The sequence below is a fragment of the Opisthorchis viverrini genome (assembly GCF_000715545.1).
Source record: "Opisthorchis viverrini unplaced genomic scaffold opera_v5_126, whole genome shotgun sequence".
NCBI classification, from domain to species: domain Eukaryota; kingdom Metazoa; phylum Platyhelminthes; class Trematoda; order Opisthorchiida; family Opisthorchiidae; genus Opisthorchis; species Opisthorchis viverrini.
This window is the reverse complement of record NW_008751787.1, coordinates 1302341-1315767: the sequence shown is the minus strand read 5'-3', so window position 1 is coordinate 1315767 and position 13427 is coordinate 1302341. Positions and strand designations below refer to the sequence as shown.

The 13427-nt window shown below is 46.4% G+C and overlaps 2 protein-coding genes across 2 annotated transcripts in view; one reads left to right on the top strand and one right to left on the bottom strand.

Moving 5' to 3' along the window:
* The window catches only part of T265_06372 (hypothetical protein), a gene marked incomplete at both ends in the record, with an annotated part of 14018 nt that extends 3986 nt beyond the window's left edge, over positions 1–10032 (bottom strand). The window contains one exon of the mRNA XM_009171613.1: positions 9931–10032. Coding sequence (XP_009169877.1) covers positions 9931–10032 — 102 coding nt within the window. The remainder of the gene's footprint in view (positions 1–9930) is intronic.
* Positions 1–13427, top strand: part of T265_06373 (hypothetical protein) — a gene marked incomplete at both ends in the record, with an annotated part of 45369 nt that overhangs the window by 10648 nt on the left and 21294 nt on the right. Inside the window, 2 exons of the mRNA XM_009171614.1 lie at positions 2347–2690; positions 6426–6650. Of these exons, the coding sequence (XP_009169878.1) occupies positions 2347–2690; positions 6426–6650 (569 nt within the window). The remainder of the gene's footprint in view (positions 1–2346; positions 2691–6425; positions 6651–13427) is intronic.

Here is a 13427-nt window from a genome sequence, read left to right as displayed (position 1 = left end):
CAATGCTGAAGTATGTCAATTGGCATTTGGAAGAAATAACTCACAATCGATAGATCAACTGATCACACTGCATAAGTTGTGCTGGCTTGGCCACGTGCTGCGTATACCGGTCGACCGTCTTCCTTGAATGGTCCTTTTCTCACCGCCTTGTGTAGGGTGGGAACTAGCTAGAGGCGGCAGCGAAGTATAAAAGCCATTACCAGCAAACTTAGCTGTCCTGGTCACTGCCGTCCTCTTGGATGGGAACCCCGGGACGGGCCGCATCAATGGTTGGAGACATTGTCAGACGTGGCCCAGTCGCGCCCTCAATGGTGCTCGTGCATCCAAGCTCTCACCTTTGATACATAACTCCCTTCCGAATCCTCATACTTGACAGTCTACTGACTGCTGTATTTACGCACGAATTTATCAGTCCCGCATCCAATTCGCAGCTATCTACCCCCCCCCTCCCCAAATCACCGGTGAACGAAACGATTGCAGCTACAACCACTGTACGATAAATAGGCGGTTCTTACAGCTGACAATGGTGATGATGATGAACCGTCGGAGGAATATTATCAATACCGATCTAGAACTGAACCGACTACAGAAGGGTGGTGTTCTCTGACTGACCGAATGTACGCCATGGTGCCTACGGATTACACTAGTGATGTGTGTATCATTTCATTCAGCCCGGATAGTGAGTGCTACTTCCATGCTATAGATACCATGCATTATAGCGTTTTCATCACTGGTACGCGAATGATGCAAGGTTAATTATATTGGCTCATCTTGAGTAGACCAATGTGCATTACCGAACTGGGGTCTTGTCTGTGTCTGCGGAAACGGAAAGCATATTTTTAAGAAGGGAACGTCATCACCAACATCATCATCATCATCACCAACGGCATGACATCAGTGTTCAACACTGATGCTTCGCTGCCATACAATCGTGATTTATTTGAAAGTCTTATTGTAAAGGAAAGAATGAGGGTACACAGGGGAGGAACGTATTGCCAGCTTGCTGACAACAAGAACGTCACTGACACCGATTAGCAGCTGTTCCTTGCAGCGTCTCCAACCAGGTGCAGTGGGGTTCACATGGTCCCCATTCTGGAGGTTGAGTAGCACTGACAGCAACCAAGCGTTTTGTAATCTCTCATGTCCCTCTGCTAGTTCAATGGGCAACCACCTCTCTTCTCCTTCTTCTCTGGATTGGGCGCGAAAAACAGCACTTTATTCGGCAAACGATGGTTTGGCGTACGCAATACATGGCATAACCGATGCAGCTTCTGGCACCGGACAAATTCCTCGATTTAAGGCCTGGTTGCACAACCGAAAACTTGCTACGGATTTGCCGAAACCAACGCAAACGAACGGGGCGAGTCGTTAGAACGCGAGTTTACTGACCAGATGGTCCGTTGCCTGAACTTGATTTTTGCATCACTTCTGTGTAGGCTTGGGCAATCTGGCAGTATCCCAGCCCTCACGCCTTCTTCGGGTGCCATGGCAGATAGGCACCGACAGGTGTTACTGCTGAATGATTACCTCTATAATGTCAACCCACACGAACTATAGTTCTAAGACAATGGCTGTCGAACAGTCGGAGGATTCTCCGCTCTGCAGCTCGAACAAGCAGTCTCACAAACACAACAAAACAGTTCATACTGTAGGCTGATATACACAACTTGAGATTCAGGGATTTACCACTTTGACGTCATAGTTGTCTCAAATTACCAAACTTGACCCGAGCCTTGCAGATTTGTGCATCGGCCTCAGCTGTCACACTACAGTGAGAACCAGTACAACTCCCAATATATGTAAAACGCTCCAAAGCTTCGGGTGTCCCCCTGGATTGTAAGCGGTATGTTCATTGATTGCATGTCCAGAATCATGAGCTCACACTTTCTTAGTATGCCAAAGGACGGGATGACTTTGGTCAGTTCATCCAAAAGCACCTGCGCTTTGTTCTTTCCGAAGACGAGAACGAGGTCGTTTGACAAAGTTTTCGTTAGAGGCTTTTTGAACGCTGGGGTTTGGAAGACCTTCCAGAGTTCGTCTCACTATCTCGTCGACCATGAAATTCAATAGGAATGGAGAGAGTGGGTAGTCCTGACGGACATCGTTTTATGTACGCAAGCTTTTGGAGAGCTCACTGTGCACTCAGATGCAGTTATGTGCCGGTAGGTGAACGATTTATTATCCCTTAACACACTATTAATTACATGCTGATTTCGCTTCCCGTCTAGTTTCAGTTGCTCCTATTGCGGCGTAACGGTCGTAAGACAGTTCCCGGCGCTACACTTATCCGCAGTGTTTGATTTACTGAAGTCACTAGACCGTGATGTGATCTGTTCAAAATGTCAGATCGAGCGACATTCCCTGTGGCTGGCGCAGTTTGCGCTACCAACCGCGTACCCCGAGATCGTTCAACGCAGTACATTGACCATTCGTCTGATGTGGCAGCCAGCATCAGTAATCTGTACGGAAACGAGCTGTTTAGTGATGTCACACTCGTTGTACAAGGAGTGCAGTTTACGGCACACAAAGTTGTTCTCGCTGCGCGGTCGGAATATTTCAGAGCTCTGCTGTATGGCGGCCTCGCGGAATCTAACAGATCCGTTATTCAATTAAACGACATTAATGCCGCAGCTTTTAAACATGTGCTGCAGTACATATACACCGGGCGTCTGACGGTTACGAAGTTGCGGGTAAGTGACTGTTGATGAACCTTTGATTCACGTATATTGTCCTCTCCTTAGGTGTGCGATTCTCTTGATCTCTTTCTACCCACGTAACCGTGGGTGCTTATTTCGGGGTTCCATTACTTTTCCCAGGTGCTTTTTCCCTTACGTGGGACCGTATTCTTCCAACCGCTTCACAACCTATTATCTGTCGCTAGTCTCTGAATAGCTGTGCAGTAGTCCAACAGTTAGCAGATCCTTATCAGCTGCTGCGCTCCCTGGAACTTGCAGGATCTTGCCAGCCAGACGTAAGTTGCTATCAGCCTTGTTACCGGCAGCACATTCCCCGACGGTCTCAAGAAGCTGCATCGAACAGGCTACCACACTTGCCCTTAATGATTGCACTATTTGTGTCCGGAACGATTAAAATCACCATTTTCGAAGCTAAATTACACCGGTAGGGATGTTTTCTGTCCTTTGGGTCATCTCTTGGCTTGTGAAGTCAATTAGGATAAAACTGTGTCGTGCGTAAAACCAGCCAGAATCCTGATTTGCTTGGGGCTGCTAATTGAACAGACTGTAGTCTGTTTCAGAGGGGTTTGGTAAACAATCGGTGGATTTATTGCCGGGCTTAGCTGGTAGCTGCCGATTCTTCCGCTAGATGTCTCGGGATGAGCTGTAGGCGGTTAGTGATATTGACGGAAATGATTTGATCAGTCATGATATAGTGATTCCGCTTCAGAGCCCTTGTTTTAGGCGTGCAACTCTTCGCATATCAACTTTGTCAGAGATGTGTTACAGTTCAAGTCGATGGACCAAATAAACGTGATATCCAGTTATTCGGCCAGGAATTCTGCCGAAGTCAGTTCCTTGTTTTAATAGCGGTAGTGCTGATGGCATAACCACGCTCACGATGCCGTCTGAATGTTTTCTGACCCACGGAACACGCGCTGAATGCTTTACTTTTAATTGAAGTTCTACTGACTACGTAGCTGAGGTGCACCAGCAAGTGTCACCAACTGCATGATCTGGGCGGATTGCAGGTTGAGCTGGCTGGTCAAATCTTCCGTAGTTCACAAAATCATAGACTGATTATATTCTATTTGTCCCCGTCATGCATCTACACGAGTAATAATAAATTATTTGGAGCAGACGTCCCTCACAAATGCGCAGCACTCAGTCTATGGGATGTGGACAGCTCGTTCATCGTGGTTTAGTTGCGTCTTTTGAAAACCATCTGGCCTACCTAGGGACTGCTTAACTGGCGTTATTTTCAACCCCGGGCAAAGATTTAGAAATGCCGGTTGATGAACGTTCAAACTCTTCATTCATCTTCTACGCGCAGACTCACTTCTCTGATCCATACTGTAGGGTGGATCTGACTGCTGCAGGGTAAATTCTTTTGACAGATAAACTGAAGCCACGCCGGTCCAGTAGGCGTCGGAGATCAAACAGAGCTTCCATTACTTCCCCATTCCGGAAAGTGATGTAGTCTCCTTGATGAGTGGATTTGGCTGGTCGGAAAGCATGAGTTTAGCTTCGACTCCATTCATTTCTACAGTGTCGCTTTGCACTTTGCACGTGTGAAACACATACCAGACCATATGGCAGTCATCTAAGTCATCGAACATAATTTACACTTTCGAGGATCTGATGCAAGACGCATAATATCACCCCTATATTCCTTGTCTGTGTGCAAACTCCCCGGATTTTTTTCGTCCTAGAGGCGTCTGACGCAGGAAGTGAAGCGTTATCATATGATTACTTTTCAGCCATAGTTGCCTGTCACCCGGATCATTGCACTATGGTGGTTGAACTATTCCTTTTTTATCCTTACCCAAACAACCAGTCGGACAGCAGTCTGTCACTAATGCGCATCACAACCGATATGCTTCGTTGATCTCAGTGGATTGATGCAAATGTTTATCTCGGAATCTCTCCTACCTATTAGAGATATCCACGCGATACTTACCTGACTGCCTTGGTTTTAGTGAGATTGGATCACAGTTAGGTATTGGTAGCCACCGATAGAACCTCTTCGGTGTAATGTTTCTGAATGGCCAACTTAAGGCCCAGCTGTTTTGAGTGTCTCCGAACGATCGCACCACATGACCGGTATGCTAACCGTTGCTTTTTTGGCCAATGCGAAGTTCAAGGTTACATTCGGAATGTAAGAATATAGCTATCCCCATAAGAATAAAAACCACGGAAAAACTAAGTATTAAGCTTCTCCTAATGTTGGGGTTTTTTGGTGTCAACCCAGAAGTCTTCAATTTTTCATAGGCTGTCCAATAAAGAGGTTCCTTTTCTGGAGGATTATTTTACTGTACTGTCAGTTCCTGTCAAAGAGTTGCTAGTCCAGAGCTTTGAAGTCGATACTCTGTAAAATTTTATCAGTCTGTTTTCTGGTTTGGTTGTAGTACAGCTGTACGCAATTGTGAACAAACAAGATGTGTGGATTACTCTCACCACGCACTCCTAGACGTAAGACATTTATGGCCCTGTGATGAGTTCCATATCATGAACCATTCCGTGAAGCGAGCATGGATACGATTTTCGCAGGTTGTCTTAATTCCTCCTCTTGTTCGTGGAAATTTCAAGTACATCCGAACCGCTGAGTTTGGAAGTCACTTGTGAGTTTTAGCTATCGGAATCGAGCCCTATGTTCGTGTAATTTCTCGTGTCTCTCAGTTTGCGTTTTTTTCGGAAATGGAAGTCTCAGAACTTGAAGCTACTTGTCGTTTCTGTTACTGTTGGTAGTGAATTCTCCTCTCTCTTTTAGGGTATCCTTTTCGACGTAGCTTTCGGATCATTAGAATAACCACCGAGTTATAGATTTAATTTCTTTATTAAACATCGACATACGATCCGTGTGTTGCCTTGTTATTACTCTCTGTCAGCTCAACATTCTTGAGTGGTCGGATAGAGTTATCCACTAGTTTCAGGCAACCAGAAAGTAAACAGTTGCACTATTTGATTTCTGGATGGGATTCCTTCTTCTGGAGCCTGTGTCAGTCTTTCAGCAGGTCCTTTTTACGTTTTTTAGCTAGGGCACTCAACGTTTAAATTGAGTGTTGGAAAAAATTGTTCAGCTGTAGCACCCTTTCGGTGCCTAGCTGTCATTTTAGATGTACCCATAAGGCTGGCGAAAACTGTTCACGACTGGTCTCTCCCTTCTCAGGACCCATCAGATAGATAGAAGATAATAATAAGACAAACATTCAGCTGTAACATCCTTTCGGTGCCTAGCTGCCATGCCACCCAAAGGGAGCACGAGGGCTAGGATAGTGCCAGGTTGCCCAAGCCTAGACAGGGGAAGCCGAGAGACAGAGGTCGGTTTCGAACCACGGACCATCCGGTCAGTAAATCCGCGCTCTAACAACTTGGTCCATCTCGCCCCCAGTGTTGGACAAATGTAACGATTCCCTATTGAAGGCTAGGGACACCTTAATGTCAAAACATACCAGATGAAGGCTACCTTCATCTTCACAGTACATACCATTCGGAAGGGAATTCTCTCTAGAAGACTCATGATGAGCGTTTCCCGTTCTCATCTGAGAGGTAGGCAAAACACTCCTTTCTCGTGACTACATCATGCCGCCATCCAGAGTATTTTTCTCAGCCGCCGCTTGGAAGTCCTTTGCAACTGGCCTTAAAATCTATCAACCGCAGGTCAGCTGTATTTAAACCCTAGCTTTCTTGCGTAAACCCGTGATGTTGTTTTGCACTGCCTTGTGATTTCTTGTCCTTTCCACCTTATAGACCATGCTGGACGTGTTGGGTTTGGCGCACCAGTACGATTTTCGTAGTCTGGAAAGTGCCCTATCTGCTCACCTGACGCATTCATTGCGCCTGTCCAATGTATGGCTAATCTACAATCTGGCTGTGATGTACGGTTTGGAAGAGCTTATCAACGCTTGCCTGAAGTTTCTGGACGGTATTGCACCAGCTCCGTTGTTTAGCCCTCATTTCCTTCGTCTTTCCCAGGTAATTGTCTTTCTTGTGCTTGTTCCTTCGGTTTCAACGATCAGTGTTCGGATGGTAACACCAACCGAATACTAATGTCTGTCTGCAGTGCCCTTCTGGGAGGAATACCTGTGAATTGGGGCCACTCCTCAGGAGAGTTTTCCGTCAGTTACTCTCTGGAGGAGATCCTTGATATCTCATCGATTTCTACGGTTGACTTGTCTACTTCAATTTTAGAATTGTTTTAAGACAAGATTGATTTTCACATAGACCGCGAAATTGTACAACTGACATCTTTTTAAACGTTTTCGTCCCAACCACAGCTCCAATAGTGGCGTCATTTTATTTATGTTCAGTGCGGAACATAGGACAGTGGCACCGAATACCGGGGTCCTTCCATATTCTAAGTTTACTCCCAATCACGCTGCCACTATGTGAGATTTCGTACACCTTTCAAGTAACTGATTTGGATTTCCAGAACAGCATGACATCTTAGCTGTGCCACTCTCTGATGTAACTTTTGGGTTACTGATGTTGCTTATGCTCTTCTCAAAGCCGCATAGTTGGCATGTGTCCCATGCACCTTCATAACAAAAGACGACGCTGCTCTCGTGTGACGTTTTTGCCTCCATGATACACTCAGGTGTATTGGAGTCTGTCTTTACGACACCACAGTTCATGTCAGGTTAAAAATTTAACTGACTCACTATCCTAGTCATCTACTTTGGGGGTTAGAACGTGTGTTATGCCCTAAACTGCTGGTCAAACAGTCATCCTTGTGTTGGGCTTCTGATCCGAAGACTTTTGTTGAGGACTCTAACCGTCTTTCTATCTTGATCATGGCGCTCTGAAAATACCAAATTTTGCATACAGCCATGGTTCACACAACCAGATTAATCTCACGTCACATCGGCTTTCGTGTAGTGTCATCAGCTGAGTCACCTTGCTGCATACAACAGGGTGGGTAGACCTAAATATGCTACCGCTGACGCATCCTTTTTCTCCTTTATCCTGTTAATAGGATTATCCTTTTAGGCCCATCCGTTAGGACTGATGACCGTATTTGTTTATGAATGAACCCTAGGTGCGTTAGCCTAAAACATCTTAAAGTCAATCCTCCAACCGCCTCGCCTGGTATCTATCTCCCTTCAAATTTCACGCTCCGAAACAAGCGATGGGACAGGCTGCACTTTCGCGCACACCGATCCTGCACATTATTCAATATGACCGAAATACTTTTAAAATCAGAGTCTTGTACCGCTCAAAAGGCATCTTCTGTGCACAGCCGCATCAAGAGTGAGACAATAATGCCTTACTCCCTGCACCCTCGCGTCGGGCCAACCCCCCACAGCCGAGCTCGAACCATTGAGTCCTCGGCTCCGGGAAGGGTCCCCAAAGAAAAACCCTACTGCCCACTGGCTCGCGGGTCAAACTTTTGAGTCAGAGGCTAGGGGCTAGGTCCCCGATATTCTCCCACTGTTTCGTGGATCAGACTTTTGAATCAAGGGCTCTCGGTGGGGTGCCAAAATCAAACTCCCTTCCTTGGCTTGAGTAGTATCATTTGCCCGCACAGTTCTGTGTCCACCGATGTCCCTTCGTAATCCTTTCCCGCCACATAAGCGGACGTTGCTGGGTCATTTGACTGTCAGTTCTCTGACCGGAGGGCTTTATGCTCATCGCTGCCTATTAACAATAAGCAAATTAACCCTTCTAAATCCATGAGATCCTTCCTTTATAGGAGCGTAAGCTATTGGCAAACAGGTGATGCTAGCTGAAACCTTATACCCCCTCAAAATTGATGAATGCTGTTTCTCTGAAGCACGCATACAAGACGAAAGCATGTTTATTCTTAAAACGCCATGGACGAACGCGCTTTGCTGGATTGAACCCCAATGAACAGTCGTATCTGCGTCGTCCGGTTATCCAGCTCAATTCAGCTCAATGCTTCTCGACATAAAAGCGGTGCTTGTTTGTTTTGTTGGCTTATGTAGCTCTGATGCTGAGAAGGATACTTCTTACGTCTGGTTATCTAGCCTCATTCTTCGAACAAGAAGCATTCAAAAGTGAAATAGTGAAGGAAAGACATCGGACATCGGAAACTCTGGAAACGGAAAATGCTTTTGATGCCGGAACAACCGTGCCGTTTATCAACTGATACGATGGATGCCCTAGGAAAGCAGCGTCCGGTAAAACGGAAAGTGAAAAAGACGGCTCATTAATTCACTCGCAAAATCTTTGACTGGAGTGATTGGCCGAACACTCCGAAGAGCACATTAGCCTATTCAGTTGGTGCATACGGGCGAATGGAATGTAAACCTTAGTCTTCCGTCAAAAGAAGAAACAAAGTACAAAATATCGGTACCGAAACGTGAGAAGCGTCAGGACCGGAAGGTTTTTATCCACCCCTGTTCAAAGAAGGCAGAGAATTCCTCATGGTCCATGTAAGAAAACTCATTGATGCGATATGGAGTGAAGAGAATGTGCCTACAGAATGGAACATATCGACGATTATTCCTGTCTTCAAAAAGAGTACATGGACACTGTGTGGAAACCACTGTGGCGTCATTCGGGTAGCTGTGGCACCGAGGATTCTTTCTGGTCTCCTACCAGATGCGTGAAAACCAAGCTGGGTTCAGTCCTGCTGGAATAGCGACATTCCTCCATGAGACCAACAATGGTTGTCTCCCTTGACTTTAAAGATGCATTTGACTCCGTGGGTGGTCATACACTATGGCAATGTCGGTGGAGCAAAGGTGTTCCCCATAAATCCTTGACCCTCCTCTTGGGCGCTGTACATCAACTCCCGCAGATGCGTCTGTCTTTGGGAAGGTTTCGCCTGAGCTTGCCACTTCAAGTGGTTTCAGGAAAGGCTATCCTCTTTTACCTTTCTTATACATCTTCGTCACTGATACTCTGATGGAAGACTTACTACCAGCCTCTAATGTCTATACGGTCGAAGTGATCCAGGGGCGTTCACTCATAGACATCGAATGCGCAGACTACATAGCTCTTTTTGGATCTGAAATCGTGGCGGTGAAACCGCTCAGTGGTTAGAGCTTGAATTTACTGACCGGAAGGTTCGTGGTTCGAACTCGACCTCTGCCTCTCGACTTCCCCTGTCTAGGCTTGGGCAACCTGGAAGTATACCAGCCCTCGTGCTTCCTTCCGGTGGCATGGAAGTTATGCACCGAGAGGGTCTTGCAGCTGAAGGATTCTTTACGTGGTGATGCAAACAATATTAAATAATCTAAATAATGCTAATTAACGGTTTGGCATTCGCTGCAAGAATGTGGGCTCTCACCCTAACCTCGTGCTTGCCGATAAGCCGATTGATGTAGTAGACAAATTTGTCTACTTGGACAGCTGTCCTTCGTGGTGGTCTAGCCAAGGACACGATTTCCATTCTGACTGAGAAGGTCAGAGCAACTTTCGTGAACCTGCATCGCCTGTCCTTCGTGTTGGTCTAGCCAAGGGCACGATTTCCATTCCGACTGAGAAGGCCAGAGCAACTTTCGTGAACCTGCATCGCCTGTGGTGTTGGCGTGACATCAGCCAATCAGTCAGTGTTCGAGTTTACAATGCTGCGGTGCGTTCCGTATTACTATTATATTACTATTACTAGTATGGGGGCGAGACGGCGCGAATTTACTGACCGGAAGTTTCGTGGTTTGAACCCGACCTCTGCCTCTCGACTTCTCCTGTCTATGCTTGGGCAACCTGGCAGTTTCCCAGCCCTCGTGCAACCTACGAGTGGCATGGCTATTTGGCACCGAAAGGGTGCTACAGCTGGATGGTTTTTATTTTTATTACTATTATATTACTACCCTCGGTTCAGAGGACGTCCAAAGACTTTCCATTCATGACCATCGTCGTTTCCGGAGCGTTTTCTGAGTTTGGTGGGAACACGGGATCAATAGTGCTGAAGTATGTTGAATAGTTCTCGGAAGAAATAACTCGTCAACGGTAGATGAACTAATCAAAGTGCATGCGTTGCTCTGGCCTAGTCACGTGTCCTTTATGCCAGTCGACCGACTTCCTCGAAGGGTTCCTTTCACACAGCCAAATGAAGGGTGGAAACGAGCTAGGAGAGGTCAAACAACGACTTGGCAGGAAAGTATGAAAGCCATCCCCATTACCAGCAAACTCACTTTCCCGTTTCGTTGCCGTCTCCAAGGGTGCGAACCCGTAGACGTTTAGATAAATGGTCAGACATGGCCCAGTCGAGCCCTTGATGGCACTCACGTATCCAAACAGTTGCTTTCAGTACGGAGCTCCCCTCTCAATCTCCCCAATTAAAAGTCCACTGACAACCCTGTATATGTGCATCTATTATGTCGGCCACTGTCTCAAATGCGCAGCTGTCTATCCACCTTCCCAAATCATCGGTGAACGAAACTGCGGCAGCCAGAACCACTGAACGGTAAGCACGCGGTTCTCGCAGCTGATGATGATAATTGTGATGGGGATGATGATTATGCACTCGGGCTCATGTGAGTTTGGTCCATGTTGTACATTGGATTCAGGAATTCCGGATACTAGTATGATCGTTGAGCTAACCTGTTCATCGTTGTCCAGTCGCTTCGGGGGATCTATAGACCGCTGCGATAGGATGTGCAAGACCTGTATCGTTCTTAACCACAGATCACTTCTGATAGCCACCTTTAGAAGGTTTCTTTTAGCGGTGTCTGACGAAGGCTGTCACGGAAGAGAATTTGATCGCTGTCTGCTCAACTCGCCTGCTCACTATTCAACAGGCTAAAGTACTGCCACCATTAAATACAGTTTTTGTGATACTGAGTGTCCTGTTGCGACGGACTAAGAGCTCAGATATTTCTTTGTGTGTACATGTGCGCTGATTTAGCGGAGGTGGGATTCAGTTCAGCTAGATTGGAATGGGTACGTACGCCAAACGGATGCTTCGGCTATCTGCTGACCGCAAAGTGTTTCCATGCGTTACTACCTTAATAACGGGAGTAGCCTGGCTACGTGGCGCTCCTCAAGAGCGTATCAGCTGCACACCGATCGCATACATGCGCTTTTCATCTACAGAATGTACACGCAATCACTAAGCACGCCACTTGCAATCCTTGCATAGCTCCTTGAATTTGTGGAGCGTCTTATATGTGTTGGAGGTTTTTATGCTTCAAATAAATTGTGACAGTTAAGAACAGTCCATTATTGTCTAATGTGTATATCAGACGCGATAATTCAGGTGCGTCCAGAACGCACCAGTGGGGTAGTGGTAACACTCACCCCGTTTGTCAGATATGCGGATTTCACACCCCGACACGACCAGGCTTATACTCTGCTGGTGAGCTCTGACAAGAACGAAACTCGGTTCCATTCCTCCCCCCTGTGGTGTTCACTTACCGGAATGGTTGTGTCAGGACAGGACTGTTCAAAGTAAAGTGATGTGACTTCTACGAATCCAGCAACAAACCACGTCCAGTCTTCAAGGCTCGAATCACGCTTTTTACTTCAAGGCTTTCTAGTGACAAGGCTGCTCGGCTATAGCGCGGGCTGTTTTGTTGGCAGACGTGGCATGTACGGGCAATGGAACTGACCCGCACTCTGGTCTCCCGTATGTTTTTCCTCAACTGTAGTTCATAAACTGGTGTCAACGGACCTTAAGCGCGTCACTTAGACAATGAGTATTCGGACGTGCCGTGGGGACTTCAATCGGAGAATGTACCAAGCACCGAGAGCATCGGTGTTCTGGCGATCTGTTGTGCATGCCGACATCAGTGTTGTTTCTCCTGCCAAATTCAAAGAGGCGCAAGCAGAGAGGTAGTGAGTCTTAGACTTGCCAGAAGCGATGTAGGCAATCACGAGAGGTCTGAATACAGTCGGTACAACTCGTCTTCCAAGATGGAGTCCGCGTGATCTTTGTGTATTACTGAAGATGCTGCAAGTGCTGGCTCCCAATCGACGTCAATAGCGTTTTCATCAGTTTTTATCCAGATTGCCTGATCGAGTGTCTGATGTGACAAACCACAAAAATGGAAACTTTTCCCACAAATCGTAAATTGCTCCCAAGTGAATTCATTTGGTTTATGTGCCTCAGTCTTCGGAAGACCCATTCGATTCTGTGAAACTACTTGGGGCCATAGTAGTCCAAGAGTTGCCGTCGCTTCGACTGATATAAAGTATACCGAAACCCATCTGGTGGATCAATCTGATGAGTTTCCCCAATGTCTGTCCAGCATTGCTCTACATTTGTTGAAACTTAGTCAGTACTGTTGACGATACTGTCATGTAAATGGGCAACTGTACGAACAGCTACCGAATCACTTAAGAATGCGTGGCATAACATGGAGTTATTAGACGCACGTGGTCATTCGAAAGAGCGTAACTGGGTTGTGCAAGAATAATCTGTCTTATGAATAGTCCTAACCGCTGAAGATTTTGACTTCCTTTAGTTCATGGTTAATCGTTCACCCTTCTCCTGTGGTGGTGAACTTTTGTGAATTTGCTCCCAACTAAACTTCAAACAGTCACTGTGGTTAAATTGTATTTAGGTCATTCGTCGTAGCATGTCAGTATTTGATCTCATTTCACTTTGTAGATGTTTGCAGGTTTAGTGGTTTTGATCCCCTGACATAAACCGGTAAGGCAATAGGTTTCTTGGCTTTGTGCGCGCGAAGAAATGTAGCTAGAAGTTGGACTGCTCGAGGGCCTCAAGTGTTATTCTCAACGTTCCGCGTTCCTACTGAATAAGGGATAAAGGCTATTCACTTGGATCGTACTTATTCTCATATGTCACGAGCTTGGTTTTTCCTCAGTAATGATCCATTGTTT